We start from the raw sequence: 20,465 nt of genomic DNA on the forward strand, positions 1-20,465 counted from the left end.
GGTTAGTTCTCAAGTTTGTGTCTTTAAATAAACCAACGTGGGTTAGAATTTGACTGGGGTTAGGTGACTGCTACTATGGTTGGCTTGGCTATCAAATGTAATGAACCTCAAATTTAACCCAAATGCAAATTTTTTGTGTACCGGTTTAACCGGTTGCTCTTCCGGTTTTTTGACCGTTTCTACAAGGGGTAATGTTTCGGTAGTGTACAGTGCATTGTGCATACGCGTGAGTATGCAAACGGCGTGGCTTACGCCAGCTTTGGACCGCCCTTTGAGCCGACTAAAGATTTTTGTTACGTCATCAACATTTTACTATGATAGTAACCACCACGCGCAGCGACAGCATCGGATTATATTAATTAATTTTAAACTAAATTAAATATTAAATTATTTTTGTTCCACTTTAATAATAAATATTATATATTTTAATCTTTAAATTATAAATATTATATATTTTAAAAAAATTGAAAAAACATTATGATAAAAATATTTACGAGATCAAAACGAAATATAAAAATATAACTAAAAATGTAATTTAATTTTCATTTTGACGACAATAGTTTTAATTTTAATTTTTACAGGAAAATTGTTAAGCAATACAAAATAAATAATTGTTTGTATATGTATATATTTTTTTATATATAATCCTGATGAGTGTTTTTTAACACAAATTTTAGTGCAACTCAAAATTCTAAGGTGCTGCATATTAAGAATGATTTAAGTTTGGAATTTGATTTTATGAACTTGTTATGGCCATGCCATGGTTATACTGAATTTAGATAAGACCTCATGTTTTTTCTGCATCAAACAATTAAGAAGATTATGTTTGTTCTTAAGCTCTTATATATTTGTTCATCTCCTTTGAAACACACTATTGAAAGATAAGATTTAATTAAAAAAAAAAAAAGTAAATATGGTGGTTGGATGAACAATCAACGATAATGAATTCTTTATTTTCTTGCTAAAATCAACAATCCATGTTAATAGGCCCAATGTCGGGTAAAACTTTTGATTTCTTGCCACTAAATTGATCTATTTTGCTATCATTCGAAAACCAACTTATAACTTGTAGAAATTTAAAAAAGAAGGAATTTTAACTAAAATTGAACCGGGACTCTCAGGTGAGTGACAAATATCTGTTTGAGGGTAAAATGGGATAGTGATATTGAATTTGAATTATTTTGAATGAATATTTAAATTTTTAAAAATGGATATTCATTGTATTTGAAGAGAATCGATGCAATTGCAATGGTCGAAATAAATGAATATTTTTACAGATAAATACTAAATTAAACTATTTATTTTAAAAAATACTTAAAGTTATGAAAATATTTTGTGAAAAAAAATCATGACTTTACAATTACTCATGTTCAAATAAAATAATTGCTAACATGTTGCTATTCACCTTTTTATCCCTGTAGATTCATTATAACGTACTTTCGTCAAATTTCGCGAGTACTCGTACTATTTAATACCACTATTTCATTTTCCATGCTTTTAAATATGTAATCAAATGACTCATATGGAAATTTGTATGATAAAGATAATACTTAACTCATTTCACATAATATAAGAACGAAAAGAGTTGTAAGGATAATAGAAATAGTTGCATGGAACATAAAAGATGGATGCACTTGCGAAGAGTATAGAAAGACATTTTGATTATCATAAAAATATTGCATTCAAAATAATTTCAAATTTCTTTTATCTAAAAATGTATCAATTTGTCATTTTTTACATAACAAGGTGCAGATAAAACATCTTATCATTTTTGTATGTAACAAATAATTTTAAAATTTTATAAAAATTTGTGAGTTGATTTATTAACAAGAACATTTAATTTGATGATTGAATTAATAAACATCATCGTTTATATTAAACTATTAAATGAGCTACTCTTTGAATTAACAGATACTCACTCATATATATATATATATATATATATATATATATATATATATATATATATTGCAGTGAAAATTGGATTAGATTGAACTGTTTTTGATTTAATTGGTTTTATTTTTTTTTATATTTTATTTTTATAATTTTTTCAATTTTCTTACTTTTTTATTAAATTGTCATTTTGTTCGATCGTAGTTGAATCGGTTGAACTATATTTTAGAAGTTCTATTGATCCGATCTTCAACTTTGTTTTTGAAATATTATTTTTAAAGTTAATCAAGAAATGTATTTATTTTATAAAAAAAATCTTAAAACTCAAATTTAAATTTTACATAAATTTTGGTCTCTAAATGCCAAAAAGTTTTAGTATTCAAATTTATAAAGCTCAAGTTTTATATTCCAAATATAAATTAAGACCAAATACAACAATTTTTTAATTACTTTTTTACTTATATACATAGAAAGAGTTAAATACATGTTCTATAAACCTATAGAAAATAGAGTGTGTAGGTAATTAAGGATATGTTTGGAAGTTTGGTTTTAGAAAGGAAGGAAAATGAGGACTTATTTTTCTTTAAAATTAAAGAAGTTAGAAAACACTTCTTAAAACAAGTTAAGTATAATTGAGATGTAATATGACTATTTATCATGTTCTTTTTTTAAAAAAATCTTAAATATGTATTAAAATATTGATGCAACCCCCCAAAATTCTTCCCTTCAAAACCCCATAAAAATCAAGTCACAAAGATACTATAAAAATGTGTTTGAATGAGATAATATTTTTAAAGAATGTAGTTTTTATGGAAATTCAAAATTTTCAACACAAATTATATAGTTTTTTGGATAATAATTTGGAGAATTTTTAAAATAAAAATATTTCATGAGATATTTTTTCAAACTTGAATTTAGAGAATTTCAAATACCACCTAAAATCTAAAAATTTCAAATTATCTCATTTCTTTATAATAAATGAATCATGAAATGCTCTTAATAAGTTTTTCAAATTTTCAATTTTGACTTTGTATGTTTTAAAATTTACAAATTAATAACTACAATTTTTATTTTTTTAAGTTGGACTGTAAATTTTTCAAAAAATGAAAATTGACCCATAAAAATTTGTAAAATAGTCCCCCAACTTTTTTAAATTATAGTTTTAGACCAAATATAATTTTCATTTTTATTCTAAACTTTTAAATTTTATAAAAATAATATAATTTTTTATTGAAACAACAAAAGTTAGAAATAAAAATGAAATCAATTGAATGATTTGAACTGCCAAAAATTATAATTTTCTTAAAATTTTCAATTACACCATTTAAATATAGGTAACGCATAAGTACACAGAGATTATGGAAATTTTACTTTGTACCTGCAATGTTATATCTAAATCCCACTATATTTTTAAAATAACAACTTTATCCTTAATTCTTTTTGTACTATTTTACAAATTCAAATTCACATTTTTCTTCTTCTTCATCGTTTAAAGATTTATGAGCCAATCAAATTCAATTTTTTTTTATACAAAAGTTTGAAAACAAAACTACCAGAAAAAATTGCATAAGTTTTTTTATAAACTCTTATGTACAAGAAAATTTGTGATCACAAATTTTCTGGTGTACACATTTTTTTTTAAATTATGGATTTTACAGTTAAAAATGAAAGATGAATTTTCAATGTTAAACATTGCACGAGGTTGGAAGAAAATTTGTACCAATGAGGCAACTTCTTGGATAGTAGCATGTACAAGACTTCTACAAAAGTGAGTTATTTATTAGACAATATGACATATATTACACAAGATCCATCGAATTAAAGAAATAAAAAATAAAGGAAATAAAAAAATAGGATTTTTTTTTTTGAAAAACTTAGGGATTAAAGTTTTCTGGCAACTATCAGAAAATATTTTATTTTTTCTGGTAAAAAGATGTGTTTCAAAAATCTTTAAAAAAAAATTCTATAATGTAACTTATGTACCGAAAAATTTGTTCAATAAATTTTTCAGTAAAATAAAAATTTGGCACTCATTTTTTTATTAGAAAATTGAAATAATATCATAAATAAAAATAATTTTTTTAGTATTTATATTATGACAAATATCTCAATTTATTTCATTTATGAGGATAAAAGTATAATATGGAGGGTAAAGGGTAAAATTTACGGAAATTAGATATGGGATTGCTCTTGTAAAATCCCTTGTGGTTCTGGCCCGTGTGAGAGAGGCTTCGATAGTAGATATGGCCCAGTTTAAAGATACACGCCCAGTTACTACCCAATTTTGTTATGCAAAATAAACACACTATACACTAAGTTATATACTTATATTCCATCCCCATTACTTCAAAAAAAATAATAATAAAATAAAAGTACACCATTTTTTTCAAAAACAAAATTGTTAACCAACAAACTTCAATAAATTATTCAATATAGTGATTTGAATAATCAAAGGATACAATTTTTAGAAGTGCGTATTGGAAAATTTAATTTATTTTTTTAATATATATAAATATATTTTGAAAATTTTAAAGTTTTAGTTGTTCGGAACATAAAAATATTTCAAAAAGTTTAAACTTTAAATTTTTGAAATATATCTGTGTTTAAAAAAATTTAATTTTAAGATTTTTATAACGTATTATTATTTTTTCAAAAACAAAAAATATTGATGACCCGGAAAACTTGAATGAAATATCTCGATATAATTAAGATGAATTTTAAAAATTAAAATTTTTGAAAAATATGTATTGTAAAATAATTTAATTTAAAATTTTCAAAATACAAATATGTATTGTTAAAATATTTTGAAAAACTAAATTTAAGTTTTTTGGATTTCTTTAATTACTCATGATTTTTTTTCAAAAGTTTAAATTTTTTATATAGTAGTGTCAAGTGATTTTTTTAAGGCAAAACATATATAATCAAGTTGATTTGGTTCAATTTTTCTTGTAATAACTTTATGGTTATGTATTTTTTTTGAGCTTTTATTTTTTAAATTAATAAATTAATTCTTTTAAATGAATTATAGAGCTATTTATCAATTTTTATATTCTAAGTAAAATCATTTCATAAGAAAAAAAATTATTTTATTATTTATAAGCATTATACTAATTTTTTTACATAGTATAATAATAATAATACTAAATATTTACTATTATGCGTAATAAAAATTCCTAAAAGGTTAAGTTTTATGTCGCTGATAATTTTAATATAAATCTCATTATGACATAATATAATCAAATAAAGATTAATCTCATATAATCTACTGACACTAATAAATAAACAATTTTATTTTATTTAAAAAAATAAAGATTAATCAAATAATTATATTTTATTTATTAGAATATAAATAAATATATTATATGTATTATATGTTAATGGAAAAATATCATTTTAAACAATTTATATTTATTTTAACATTTCAAATAACTTTCATAATTTTATAATTTTGAATATTAGTTCATTAAATTATATAAAAAGATAAAATTACCTATGTGATAAAATTATAAAGTTTTTTTAAATTAATTATTAATATTTTATTTTTAAGTGTAATATCAAATTTTATTAATTATTTTTATATTTATATTTAATTAAATTTATATTTTTATATTTTAAATTATATTTTATAAAAATAATTAAATAAATTGTTATTCTTATTCTATATTATTAGTTTTTAATTTAAGTTATATTTAAAATATAAATTTAAATTAGAAAAACATTATACATAAAATTTCGAGTTAACAATTTATTATATATGTTTTCATCAAACACTCTAAATTGAAATATAATATGATAATTTATTATATTTTTCTGAATCCATGTAGTTGTGACAACAAAGTGCATGAAACCCGCACCACCTACTTTCCCTAAACTAAACATGTGTGGTATGTAATTAAAAGGTGTTGTTTCCAGCTTCGACTTAATGACAACAAATGTATTAATCACTTCCATTCCATTCTCTCTCTCTCTCTCTCTCTCTCCTTCCTACTCATATCCCACACAATTTCAGGACTTTCATTTTCAAAGCAAGTGACAGCAAGATATGAAATGGAATGGCTTTCAGCACCAAAGTATGGTTATCACACATCAGGGCCCTACCACCATAAACTACTTATTTATACTCAAAATAATTCCAAAATGTGTGTGTGCCGTGGCCCACAATATACACGACCTCTCAAGAAGGGTAATTCACTAACGCCATTGTATAACATTTCAATCTTTTTAAAAAGATTTTAAAACATGTTTAATCTCAAAAATTCAGAAAACTATAATCGGGTCGAAGAGGATTATTTTCTCCGTAAGCGTGTCTCTTTTCAATTACGCAGAATCGTGTTATGAATTGAACAATAACAAACAAAAATTAGTAGAAGACAAGAATTTGATTTAAGATTATTTTAGTTAGGAAAAAATAGAGCAATTATTGTAGGCTACATTGCATAATTTTCAACACGTGCCAAAATCGAAAGATGATTTATATATATCAGAATCCTAGGCAAATTAACTCTCTGGCAAGCATATTAATCACAACCTGTTTTATGTTCTATAAGACATATAGCTAATGTAACTTAGGACCCCACAAACGCGTAACAATGTTGACAACCGTATATAACAACAACATCGTATGTGAATTGTGAGGTGAGGCAGAGACAAAGAGTTGGCATTACATGGAAGGAAGTAAAGGACAACTTTTAATTTGAAAACTGCACGATCCGAAAATTTTGGAAACAAAGCTAACACCACGTAAACATAAACCAATATTATTATTTAGTTTACATCATCAACACACAACTTCAAAACCACTCTAAATTTTAACAATAGCATCATAAATAGAAATTCGGATTCATATAGTGATCCAATCACCATAGTTCAACATAAATAAATATTACATCTGTGTCTCTGATTATAAGTATAATTTAAGAAAAAAATGTCTCTAAATATAAATATTTTTTCAATTTGTTAGGTACATTTCTTTTCTTCACATATATTTCTTCTTAATATTATTTATTTCTTGGAATATAAAAAATTAAGTTTAAAATACAAGGATTATTTTAAAAAAATTAACTATCAAAATGAATACATTAATTACATTGCCAATTTTTCTTATTAAGAATGAAAAAAGTAAAATGTTTATAAAAAATATCGAAGATAGTATAAGTCAGAAATTTAAGACATCTATATTTATTGAGTTTAATGGCTATGAAAAGTTACTGTAAAACAATTTTACACTATCATTTAATTAAAAACTATTATTTTTTCATACCGTATTATCAATTTTAAAATAATCATACAAAAATAAATTGATGTGACAAAATAATAAATTTGCGCTATATTAATATAAAACTCCTTTACACTAATATTAATACTAGTAGTCTTTAAATCCATATTTATTTCTTGAATTCATACTGAAAAATAACTGAATCACAGTGTCAATCGTTAGAAAAATAATACTACTAGTATTATTTACTGAGAGCAACTTTAATTATTGTTAAAGTTTCTAATAATAATAATAATAATAATTCCACCAAACCAATCACTTGAATAAGGTAATCACATGGCTTTCATTAAAGTGATTTTAATTAAATCTAATGCTTTAAAAAGTGGGAAAGAGAGAGACCTTTTTGTTTTGGTAGCTCTCATCTAAGTCTTAGTTAGGGGCCTATGCATAGAATAAATTAAGAATCCATGAAAGACACAGAAACAACAAAGAGAGAAAAACAAAGTAAGAACTAAAAGTAGAAAAGAGTTGATTAGTTGAAAGTGTTTGTCTGACAGTGCATAACACCTAGTGGTAGGCAGCTTTCCTTTTTTGTTCTCTTTTCTAACTTGCTAATGCTTTCCAAAGAATAACACCAACTTATGGGGAACATAATCTTCACTGGGACTTCCTTTTTCCATTATTAAGTAAAAATTAATATATTTAATATTAATTTAAAATTAAATACATTAAATTTTAAATTATTATTTTTGTTTATTTTCACTTCAAAATAATACTTTCATTCAATAATAATTCATTTATTTGTAAGAAATTATTTAAAAATAAACTATCTTTTTTATTTTTAATATATTTGATATACCTTTTAATTAATATCATTTATATTATTTTAATACAATATTTGTCACTATCACCGATACTAAAAAATTAATTTAATAAAAATAATATTCTTTATTTTATTTATATAAAATTAATATATGTGAAATTGTCAAACGACTCAATTAATATTCGACGGAAATATTAATTTTATTAATATTTCTCTCTCTTTTTTAATTTGGATCGAACTTGTATATATGGATAGTCAAATGATTATCTCAAACAACTTCTGATCCCAAAATTATTTTTCTATTTTAGTATCATTGTCATAAGACCAAAAATCATGACAAAACGAACAGGAACAAACAATCATTATATTTATTGTTTAAATTGAATATAAATCTGTCTCCTGAAATCCACATGTACTTGATACAATAGTCATAACTACTACTATTTGATAATTAATAAAACATCATCATCATCATGCAATTATTAACGAAAATGAGATAGTCTAAGAATCATTATTAAAAATGCAGTATCCATAAAGCAGTACTATAATTCAAACAAATGAAATGATAACTGTCGTGACTCTAGCTAGCACTTGAACAAAAACAGTTTTGATGTTCACTATGCATGTTATCTTGAATTCATTATCTTCTTTAATTATCTAATTTTAATACGTTTGAGTATTGTTACTCTCATGGGAGTGCGAGAGTCACCCAGATCACTAGAGTGAAGAGAAATTAAACCGAATCATGACTCTATAGACTTTCTCCCATTCAATTACATAGCAATATAGGTCATATGAATTATACAACACATGAAGTCAACATTTTCACACACCTATGATATGATTACATTTCCATGAATAATTGACAAAAATTAGATATATGTGATTTAGTCTAGGAGAATATTAAGGTCATGAACTTCTGATATATAGCTTTCAGTGTGGTCTTCTCCCCAACACTACAATTGAAATTACATCATACAGTGGACCAATCGATTATAAGTAGAAAACATTACAGTATATGTAGAGGAAAATGACAAATTTACAAGGAAATATTTATTAAAAAGTGATACTCAATTAAAAATATTTTAAATTTTTTTGAGATGGTTACCTCCAAGCCAATCTAATTTTGGGACCGTTAATTTAGTTAGTTAGTTGTAATTACCTTTCGTAACAAACTAGTGTATAAGTAGAAGTGTAGAAAACTAAAGAAAAAAAAAATAGAGTTTTGCACACTTAGCAATTTTGGCAGCAAAACAGAGAAAGTTACTTTGTAATCATTTTCATCTAAAATTAGTGATAATTCGAAGTCGGATTCAATCCCTCAGACGTAGAAGTTTAACTCTAAATTAGATTAACAATTCTGTGCGTTTATTTTAGCATTATAAACTTTAAATTCTGTTTAAACTAATTCTTCTATGTTTTAGTTAGAAAATGAAAAACGTTCTTAACATTAATTTGATCAATCTCTATTTTTTAGTTTTCATCAATCTGCGTTTTTCTGTACAAAATCAAAAACAGTCTTAATTTAATTAGTTATTAATCTTGATAAAGTTTTTAATTCTCTTAAGAAGGTATAATAAGAATAAATAAAAATAGTTATTAACGGTTGAGTTTTCTTAAGATCTCTCAGATTTACTTTCTCAAAAGTGAGAATTATAAACATTACTAACTGTGGCATGTGTTAGTTGATTGTTGTATCATGAGGAATTTGCATTTTCAAGTAAGTGTCCAAAAGTAATGTATTTTCTCTAGCCTTAAATGAATCACATTCTTGGACAGCTTCTAGTTACCTCGGTTAGGGAAGCTCAATAGATAGACTAGTATACAATTTTAGATTTTTTTATAATTAATGTTATTTATTTTTTATAAAATCAATTTGTAAGATAATTGTTAAATGATGTCACTTTTTATAAATTCTTATAGATATCTTTATTTTTTGTCAATGTGGAATTTTAGTTTTTCTCAATAATATATAATTAAGATTTAATATAATTTTAATTTCTTTATCATTAATTAACGAAAGTGATTTTCTTATGTTAAAAGTCGATATTTTTAGTGTATCTCATATTTTTAAACTAAAATATAACGTAACATACAATTCTATGATATATAACCATATAGATACATTAATTATGTCATTAATTAAATTAAAAATGTGAAAAAATTCTGAAATTGAAAACTAAATTTTTTATGGTGCTTTATATCAATTTCATGGCTGTTAATCACTCTAAATCATTATATTATATGTCACGTTTTTTAAACCATCTCATATCATCATTTTTAGTTAAAAAATTTAAGTGAGAGATCAAAACTATCGGTTTTTAAAATAAGGAGACCAATTTCGTAAATAATTAAAAATATGATACTAAAATTACAATTAAATCTATAATTAATATATCTTTTCATATAAAAATTATTATTTAATTTTTTCTTGATTTGTAATATTATTGATGAGAACTTGTTATTATGAAACGACTCAAAAAATAAAATATATGTAATTTTTGTTAAAAGTGGATTTGTGAATTATATTCGTCTTAGAAAACCAATCAGACTGTCATGTTTGTCAATAATTAAAACATATTAATTTAATTAACACAATTTGAATTTGTTATATTAATTTTTAATATATATACCATTTTTTACTCAATAGGATAAAATATAAGGCAGAAAATAATTCAGCAGTGTAGCGTTAGAGAGTGACGATGGGTTTGGGTTCAACCCCTGGTACGATATTTTCTTCCTCAAATGGAATGCTTTATTTACAAAAGTAAAATAATTTTACCACAAGATACCAACATCAATTGGTTCTATGGTGTAGTGGTTAGCACTCTGGACTTTGAATCCAGCGACCTGGGTTCGACTCCCGGTAGGACCTCTTTTCTTTTTCTCACACGAGTAGTATTTTTCTCACTACATTTTCGAAAAATGAATGAGTTAAAATTCTCCTTCTCTAAATTTGGAATTCGCTATAATTTTGAGGATTTTTTTATTACAATAATTAGAAATTTGGAAAAAAGTAGAAGTTGTTTTAAATTCTATTTTTTTGTTCAAAGTTTAATAGTAAATTAATCTTATTTTCCTTCCATTTCTCTTACAAACCAAACAAGAATAGTTATCACTCCTTTTTAGCCACATAGAATAGAAAAATTCTAAAGATTATGAAATGAATTGCATACTCTTTTTTACTGTTGTATATAATTGGTATGGCTAAACTTTTACTATATATGATATCCATTTCATAACAAATCATCTCATGAAAACAAAACTGTATTTGAAAATTTGAAAGTTTGATATTCAAAGCCATCTCTTATAAACCGATATATAAAGTTTCTTAACTACTTGGCCAATTGTAAAATATCCAAGAAAAATAACAACCAAAAATCCAAAATATGATAGAGGTAGAAGGGTGAATCCCATAACCTTCCCAATAGGAGTAAATGGAATTGCAATTCCAATTCCAGATATCACAATAGTAGAGAAAGTCACAGGCCAAGAAGCAATATCCTGAATGAAAGGTATTTTCTCAGTCCTCATCAAATGAACAATAAGTGTCTGCATGAGAAGACCCTCAACAAACCAAGCTGAATGAAAAAACTTCTCATCCACGTAAGCATAAGTCTTGTAATAAAACCAAAGAAACAAAAGTGTTGCCACATCACAGAGAGTGCATACCGGTCCATTCCACAATATGAACATCGGTAAGCCTCTCTCTGACCACTTATGAGGAGTTTTCAAATATTCTTCGTCGATTTTGTCCCAAGGGATGACGATCTGTCCTAAACTGTAGATGAAATTCTGCGTAAGAAGTTGTCGCGAAGTCAAAGGCTCATATTTAAAGAACAATGTTGCTATGAGGAGTGAAATGACACTTCCTAAGTTGGCAATGACTGACATTTTTACATACTTCATTGTGTTGCCAAACGTGAGACGGCCGTGTTCCACTCCCGCGACGAGCACGTTGAGATCTTTCTCTAGTAAGATTATATCTGCCATGTCTTTGGCAATGGCTACCCCTGAATCCACAGAAATGCTTACATGAGCAGCATCTAAAGCTAGTGAATCATTCACACCATCTCCTAAGAAACCAACAACATGGTTTCCTATTGTCTGCAACGATTGCACTACTCGGAGTTTCTGAGTCGGGGTGAGACGAGCTAGCACGGTCGCTCTTTTAACAGTCTCGTGGAATGTGTCTTGATCAAGTTCTTCTAGCTCAGGTCCTGTTATAACATGAGTGGTTTTTATGCCAACTTCTCTGCATACCCTTGTGGTTAAGGAAAGTGAGTCACCTGTTAAAACTTTTGCTTTCACTCCCTTCTCAGCCAAACACCATAGTGCTTGCTTTGCTGAGTCCTTCGGTGGATCGAAAAATGTTATGAGGCCAAGGAATATCATGTCTCTTTCGAAATCATCGTTGCGTCTCTTGCTTCCGTTACTTGTTTCGCAAGTTTGCTGCTGCAATGTCACGGATAAATTTTGAAAAGGTGAAGTTGTAGATATGTGCAGCTTCTTTATAGCTACTGCCATAACCCTTAACCCTTCATTGCTCAATTCTTCTGATAGATTTAAAATCCTCTGATAGTCATCTGAGGAGAAGGTAGAAATTTCGTGTTTATCGAAATTCTCAATAAAAGAACAAACTTTCATGACTTCCAACAATGCTCCTTTTGTTACCATGAACCTGCCAAAGAACTGCGTGTGTCTGTCTTCAGTTTCTAATATAACAGAAACTCTTCTTCTTATGAAGTCAAAAGGAATCTCATCTATCTTCTTCCACTTGGATGGCTGAAATTTGAATCCATTTGCATATACATGTGCCAGAATTGCATCATCCAGAGGATAATTTTGCTCAGTCTTGAAGTATGAATTGAGGAATGCATAGCGTAGAACTTTTTCTTGGGGTAAACCTCTGCAGTCAAGGTGATTAACCAATATTGCATGATTCATTGTAAGGGTTCCTGTCTTATCAATACAAAGAATATCCCTGCAACAATGAGAATATTATAAGAATATAGAAAAATATTTTTTTCCATAAAGACACATATTTGCCAGAAAATAAACTTCTGATTATTATATTCCTTGCATATTTGTGGATCTTGTGCTTTCGTTCATTGTTATTAATGATGCTATTACATCCTTTTCTTTCTTTTCATGTTGGTGTTCATTTTTGTATTCTTTGAACGGGCTTCCGGCTGGTGTTGGGATGCTCTACAACTGCAGCACAATACTGCAGCTGTAGAGGATCCAAGTCCCTTACGACAGGTTCAAATATTGATAGATTAGCGCATTTTATCATAAATTGAGCAAGTATCATGAATTCAGTGTCCAAGTCATCAATTAGTTTATTTTGAATGTGAATTTAGACTTACATTGACCCCATCTCACGTATAGCTGTTAACCTTTTGACTATACATCGGTCTTTAGCCATAGCAAGTGCTCCTTTCGCGAGGGATGTGTTAATGATGAGGGGAAGCATCTGTGGATTGAGGGCAGATGCAACTGAGATGGCGAAGAGACTACTCCTGCTCAAATTAAGCGATGTAGTGTAATCTATCACAAATATAATTGAAACAACTACTAGCATAACCGAAATAAGCAAGTAAAATATCCATCTGAGACCCTTTTCAAAGTCATCTGGTGGCTTCTTCTTCCCGACTTTCGAAAACATGGTGCTCATGTAAGTATTGGATCCAGTTGAAATAACCAACCCTGTTCCAATGCCTGATACCACATTTGTGCCCTGTAATGTTTATATCTATATTACTATTAAGCTGACAACTATGTTTGGAAATTCAACATTTTGAAGGTCACAATTTCTTAGAGATATAACAAATAACAAAATTCTAAAATAACAAGGTACAACAGTGATTTGAGACATGGATTTGGCTCCTCGTGTAATTTGAACAATCAAATTTAGACAACTTTCGCAATAATTTTAAGTGGTTAACACAATTCAAATAGGTGGTTAATTATGTTCAGTAAATAATTAATGAGTGTCAACACTTAGTATATCCATTAACCATCTGGTGAATGTAATTAACTATCTAGTGAATGTAATTAACCATTTATTTGAATTTCGTTAACCACTTAAAAAGTTGTCGTGAAAGTTGTCTTAAGTTGGTTGTTTAAATATCATTTATCTGTTGTGATTTACATTTCTTAATGCAAAGAACAAGATATAAATTACTCCTAGTATCACCAGAACAAAATAACCTACTTATGGCTCTATAAGGTTCAGTAGAAATTATCTTTGTCAAAATTAGAGAAATAAACTTCTCCTTTCTATTGCTAATCATGACATGAAATATGAATATACTAATACAAAAAGGCAGTGTTAAGCCTACTTCCTTCTAAGGGAAAAAACAATGTTCATTATTCGGTACTTCGTACTCTTAACAGTGGTTGTTGGATAACTCAATGAGGTAGAGATCACTCATCAATGTCAATCCATTAAAGAAATAAATATAGCATAATAATACTACTCATCTAAAATTAATACATTCTCTAGCATGATATTTTTATCTATAAAATACTCTGGTTGGACCTTTTGTGAGATGCAATTCTTAAACTAAATCTATAGTTACCATTAAAACAAAATAGGACAAGGAGTTTGTGTTACTCACCATAAAGCAAATGTTCTTTAAATCTAGTAAAGGAGTGTTGTGATCTTCTCTAACATCGGAAGTTTTGTCGGCTGTCCATGATTCCCCAGTTAGTGAGGCCTGGCTGTTAAGAAGGTAATGAAATCAACAGATGATATTTGGTAAGTTGAAAAGGCAACGGGAGGACACATCTAGATAGAAGTCTCCAATCTATAAAAGGAGTAAATTTTCTTATTGAAGTAAATGTTGTCAATTGTAGATAGTAGAAAAGAGTGATTAGTTCAAACTCTATTACGCTAGTGTTATAGCGCCACTATAGCTGCCCGTTATATTTAAAACATGTTTTTTTTTTTTTAATAACATATCGCAGAACAATAGCAATTTATTCAAATTTTTCTATGCTATAATGTTGTAGCCAATAACATTTTGTACTAAATAGAATATCGTAGAATAATAGCAATTTGTTCATATTCTGTTATGCTATAGCTGCTATTTGACAAGACTGATTGAAGTACCTTACAACAAGGTGTTTTGAAGATAAGAGCCTGACATCTCCCGGAAAGAGGTCCCCAGGTTCAAAAATCACAATGTCGCCTGGAACTACATCCTTGTGATCAACTCGAACTATTAATTCTTTCTGCTCAAATCTACCAGCACATCTTTGAACTTTTATAGGACATCTTAAAAATTCCGAAAGCTTCATCGCTGCTTTTGAGCTTTTGTGTTCCTAAAAAACGCAACAAGATGCAATATTGAGAACATAAATATAAGCTAAAAGAAATTATTCATTTATTGAACTTAATCGACTAATTAAAATGTAAAAATACCAGACAGAAACGGAGGATGACACTGACAAAAACCAATACGAGCATGATAAATCCATTTGGATAGTCGAGAGCAATGAATGACATAGAAGATAAAAGAATCAGAATCATATTGAATGGATGGAAAAGAGCATTCCATAGAAGATGCCACCAGCTTGGAAAAGAATACTCGAGTGGAACATTTGGGCCGTTGTCTTGCAGCCTCCTCTCAGCTTCAGTAAAACTTAAGCCTGCAGAAAATTCAAGAACATCTATAATTCAATAGGTGGAAAAATAACACACACAAGAAAACTAGAGGGCAGTGTCTATTTTACCAGAAAACTAGATGACTCTGCTGTCTAGTTTACATGTACATAACAATAACATAGATGTGATTGGATCATTGAACTAATTGGAGTTGGAAATAAACAAAGATAGAAAGTGGTATTTGAATGACTAAAGCCTATCCACTAGCCCGCTTCTAATGTTTTCAATTCCATGTTCTTTTACTTATATCATGGGTTTAAAAAAGGCCGGCGACTGCGATCTGGGCCATAATATCAACATTTTTTGTTTCTATGACCTCAAATTAGACTACATCAGGCGCAGTTGACAGCAATATCAATGATCACAATGGTAACCACAACTTAATATCTTAGTTGTGCTCTAATCTCACTATTTTTCTTTTATTGAGGAAATTTTCCAAACGGTTATACTGCATAGGACAAGCAACACATAATACATGCATTCAAAACACATTTTCTGTTTAGAATTTAATTTCACATATCAGTTGAAAAGATTTTCTCAACACCACTAAATATATGTGATATAAAAATTCTAAAATCAAATGAAAAATATTATAGAATGCAGATATACTTGCCTCTTTCAGTTGACCTAACATACTCAAAGACCAAGTTTTTCTCAGACTGAGCCAATGTGTATAACCAAGAGTATACTTTCTCTTCTTCCTCTGTTCTTGTGCCTCCATCAATTTTCCCTGCAATTGAACTCAACCCAGATAAGTTAAACACCAACAAAAATATCCTCAGTACAACATTAACTTCCAAGTTCCAAGAGCCTTTTTGAATTTAATAATTTAAACTTATCCACTAAAATTAGAATTTGTAAGATAGATCACACGTTCAACTTATTTTCATAAACTTTGCATGATAAAAAACTTACGAAACTAAAAAAAAAAAATGCAGAACTAAAATCATATCTAAACTTTTATTTTATATTTATAAAAATAACATTTATATAAGCATAAACGCTTAATTAAATGTAACTAGCATAAGAAGAATGGAAGGTGAATAGAAGATAGGTAAAGCATACTTCCATAGATGAGGCGTCGGAAAAATTGAAAGACTGAATAGAGAAATGGATCTTTATGTGTATTGGGTTTGTTTACAAGAGTTTGGTTAATGGTGGTGGAAAGAGGAAGAGTATAATAATGGTTGTTATTATTAGAGAAAAGGGTGAAAACTTTGGCAATTCCCATAGGAGCATTGAAATAATGGGAGAGGAAGAGATGGATACATAAACATGTTGAAAATATTGAATGGAAGGTAAAGAATTGAAAAAATGAGAAGTATTGCATTTTTGGTGTTTCTCAATGTTTGAGTTATTTACTTACTTATCTTTGTTTCATGACTCTAACTACCATACCACTGACTGGCAGTTAGCTTACTGCTTCATGTGGATATGGCAATTGGCAACACTTGTATATAACTCAATCTTTTTAATACTTATAAAAATTCAATCCAATCGATTTATATTTATATTTAACTTTTATTTATGCGTACTTACATGTGTGTATTACATCAAGTAACATATTATATATAGCATATTACTAGATAACAATGTACTATACATGCATAACATTTAGTATAACATACTCAAAATTAATATTATATAGTAACAACCATCAATTAATTTAAAAATATATGAAATAGTAAAAAATTATTTAAATCAAATACTAAGTATTATTAAAAAATAATAGATGTATTCAGCAACTCATACTAATAATAAAATGAAGAATTATTAAAATTTATATGCCTGGTTGGATTTGATTGCGAAAAAAGACTTTGAAATTTGATATAATTCGCGCGATTTTAATAAAATAAAATTTTTAGTAAAAAAATTAAGATCTAAAAATCCAATAAAGAATAAAAAAAATTTATAAAAAATAAATGAGTTGAGTCCATCGGACGGTTTAAATTGTTATTTTAAGCGTAATAAATAGAGATTTTAAGGTGTATCACTTAAGTTAAGTTGCTCTATTTAATTTGTCGAAATTGAGATGAAAGAATTGATCCAAATATTTTTTTAACTTATTCTTTATTGACATTTTTATTTTTATTTTGTCTTTAATTATTAACATATGTTCTCATTCTAATAAAAATAGAATTTTATTACTTGTATCATTATTATTGCATTACTTTAAATTTTAGTCGACTGATTTTTTTTTAATTTGACGCTCAAGCTGCCTAAAATCAATACATGTATTTATTTAATTTTTTATTTTGCTATTGATAGGTAAATCTGTTGATCTGTCAATATGTTAATGAATGCGAATTTTAATTCCTTTATTTAAATTAGTCTTCAGAGTTTCGTCAGTGACAAATTGACGTTAGATCCAATCAAAATATGTCTTAAAATGTATTTTTTGAGTTCTAACATAAGTAACAAATAAAAATGTTTTCAAAAATATTTCCTATAATAGTACATTTTGAGTCCACTATACTAGTACTTAATTTTATATTTTTAAATGTTAGAATGCATAATTTCAAGACAAAATTTTCACTTTAATTCTTTTACGTGGGTCATAACACGTGTCTTTAACACACATATTAGTGTTTGTGTAAAAATAATTTATGCAAACGATTATATATTAGTAAACATATGTAGTTGTTCAACGAATGTGACTCTATTAATTAAGCATTAATAAAGAGAGATAATTGTTTGGTCTTCACATAACACACGGTGTTAGAGAGGCAAAGAGATTTAAGCATAAAAGGTGATAATTAAGCATATTGTAGAGGTTTGCAGGTTTTTAGCATAATAATTAAGCACAATTAGTAAAAAGAAGTAGATTGAAAAATAAAAGGTGAATTAGATGAGCATTGTGAGGTTGAGCTAAAAAAGAAAATACTAAGCTCTTGATCAATACCTCCCTCAGGATCAATCAAATGAAATGATTGACATTGAGAATTAGATCCACCAACTCTCTCAAAACTACCTCTTAAATACATAAATTCATCATAATAATAACCTTCTCCATTACACTTCATTACACCAGTTCCGACAACAACCGAACGCATCAAACTCAACACTTCAAAATCAATATTCGAAGGCTTTCTCTTAACAGCATACCCAACCTTTTTTCCATTACAATACATAGTCCATACCGAACAAGATCTTCCATTTTCGTTGCTACTCTCTAGCGCTATTCGCAACGTTCCTCTTCTCATTTCCCTTGCTAAAATGTTGGTTGGAACAACTAGTTCCAATAGGAGAATTGGAGTTCTGGACTTAGCATTTGATTGAATGCAAAAACTTATTCTTCCTCTTCGGTATTGGAATATCGTGCCGGTGATGGTGGACGTGGTTGTTATGAGCGAAGAATTTCGGAGAATATTTTTTTTTGATGTAATTATAGTATGTTGATCTTCAAGAATGGTGGTGGAAGAGTTGCAAGTTGGGATTAGTAGTTGAATGAGTGAACGTAGTATTTTCCATGATCTAACTTGTTTGTGGCAATCCACTGTTGTAACGCCACTCGCCATATTAATGTTGCTATATATGTTTGCTATTTAATTATATATATAGTATGGTTTAGGTTTTAATTTTAATTTTAATTTTAATTAAATTGTTTTATTATGTCTCCATAGGTATAGTCCCGTGTTATGTGAGATGCAAAAGGGGTTTTCAAAATAGATACCTAATGTTGGCTTGTGAGGGTCCATCTATTTATACTTTTTTCATACAACCAATTTTTAAAATTTCTATCAATCATCTACTTTAATATTATTATTGTTAAAAAGACTTTCCACAATAATCAATTATCTGTTTTAATATTGTTATTAGATTATGAGAGAGTTTTGAAATTATCAAATTAAATTAATTATAACAAGCACCCAAGTAGGTTAAATAGTATATCTTCGATCAAAATCTCTAAACGTTATATCGTTGAATATTAATATTTTTGTCTAATGTAAATTTATAATTGCATTTGACTCCAACATTTACGGGAGACGACTTAGTATAAATATAGACGATGAGGTTGAATTTATATAGTTAATTGCATTTACTAAATTTGTGACAGACATTTTATTAATAAATATTAATACAAAAGATTAATTTTCTTAAAATATGATGTAACAAATTTTATATTATCACAAATCACAATTATTCTTATAATAAAACTTTTTAATAATTGAATGATTATTTGACTAATGATATAATAAATCTTAACACGGTTAGATAAACGAAATAAAATTCTAAATCTTTAGTGTATATATATAGATTAAATTCTTAATTTAATTATAATATAAAAATGCTAAACTCGTAGGGATATTCTGGGGCCTACGGAAAAGCTAAATTTCCCAATTAGTGTTAAAAAAAGAAGTAGATGAGTATAGACAAAAAAATAAATAAATAACTAAAGTTGATGATCCATAACAATTATTTTTCTATTTTGTTTAAAATATTTTACGGTCGAGAGCATGTACACTTGTTCAATAGAAATCCACAAATTTACGGATTGGAAAAGTGGAGTGTCGAATTGTTTGATGTTAGCCAATCAGGTTCAGCATTTTTGGGGTGCCAACTAAAAGATGCAACTCATGCACACCCTTTTTATGATTTAGCTTTAATTAATTTTGTCCCTGCTTTTCTCATTTTTCTATTTATTAAATTTTTAATATTTATACTCAAGAGATTTCTTTTCGTTTGTGGAACCTGGAATACGCTGGATCACTCATACAAAATATATAATTAATATGCAATAATTATAATGTCTTCTTTCATTCATGGTTACACAATTAATTTTAATATTTAGATTTATTTATTTGTACACTCGTATATAAATTCTGAATATATTATAGTTTTTTCACTTTCACTTCTCTTTC

General features: G+C 27.3%; 2 protein-coding genes and 1 non-coding gene across 4 annotated transcripts; 1 reads left to right on the forward strand and 2 right to left on the reverse strand.

Annotated features, from left to right (window-relative positions):
- The first annotated feature begins 10,734 nt into the window (after positions 1-10,734).
- TRNAQ-UUG (transfer RNA glutamine (anticodon UUG)) lies at positions 10,735-10,806 on the forward strand. The gene has a single exon. It is a non-coding gene; the product is annotated as a tRNA-Gln (tRNA).
- Positions 10,807-11,182: 376 nt separating this feature from the next.
- On the reverse strand, positions 11,183-17,069 carry LOC101491688 (uncharacterized). 2 transcript variants are annotated; one of them, XM_073369419.1, is made up of 7 exons: positions 16,970-17,069; positions 16,217-16,333; positions 15,361-15,587; positions 15,049-15,260; positions 14,555-14,657; positions 13,301-13,671; positions 11,183-12,915 (listed from the first exon to the last, which is right to left on the reverse strand). In XM_073369419.1, exons 3-7 carry the CDS (start codon positions 15,466-15,468, stop codon positions 11,226-11,228), a joined length of 2,484 nt encoding a protein of 827 aa, XP_073225520.1. In that variant the 5' UTR covers positions 15,469-15,587; positions 16,217-16,333; positions 16,970-17,069; the 3' UTR covers positions 11,183-11,225. The 2 variants fall into 2 exon arrangements, with proteins under 2 accessions (XP_073225520.1, XP_004504112.1); XM_004504055.4 differs by lacking the exon at positions 16,970-17,069 and adding an exon at positions 16,669-16,960.
- Positions 17,070-18,410: 1,341 nt separating this feature from the next.
- LOC101496123 (protein MIZU-KUSSEI 1-like) lies at positions 18,411-19,121 on the reverse strand. Its single transcript, XM_004504066.3, has one exon. The coding sequence runs from the start codon at positions 19,119-19,121 to the stop codon at positions 18,411-18,413; it is 711 nt and encodes a 236-aa protein (XP_004504123.1).
- Positions 19,122-20,465: the final 1,344 nt, after the last annotated feature.

This window comes from Cicer arietinum, chromosome 6 (assembly GCF_000331145.2).
Source record: "Cicer arietinum cultivar CDC Frontier isolate Library 1 chromosome 6, Cicar.CDCFrontier_v2.0, whole genome shotgun sequence".
NCBI classification, from domain to species: domain Eukaryota; kingdom Viridiplantae; phylum Streptophyta; class Magnoliopsida; order Fabales; family Fabaceae; genus Cicer; species Cicer arietinum.

What these genes read in the sequence shown, in the direction of transcription:
- LOC101491688 (XM_004504055.4), bottom strand. Translation starts at nt 16,933, where the DNA reads ATGCAATACTTCTCATTTTTTCAATTCTTTACCTTCCATTCAATATTT. An exon ending in CCGACGCCTCATCTATGGAA is followed by an intron (nt 16,334 to 16,668) that starts GTATGCTTTACC and finishes GTTCAATTGCAG; the next exon opens with GGAAAATTGATGGAGGCACA. An exon ending in TCATCCTCCGTTTCTGTCTG is followed by an intron (nt 15,261 to 15,360) that starts GTATTTTTACAT and finishes TGCGTTTTTTAG; the next exon opens with GAACACAAAAGCTCAAAAGC.
- LOC101496123 (XM_004504066.3), bottom strand. Translation starts at nt 19,121, where the DNA reads ATGGCGAGTGGCGTTACAACAGTGGATTGCCACAAACAAGTTAGATCA.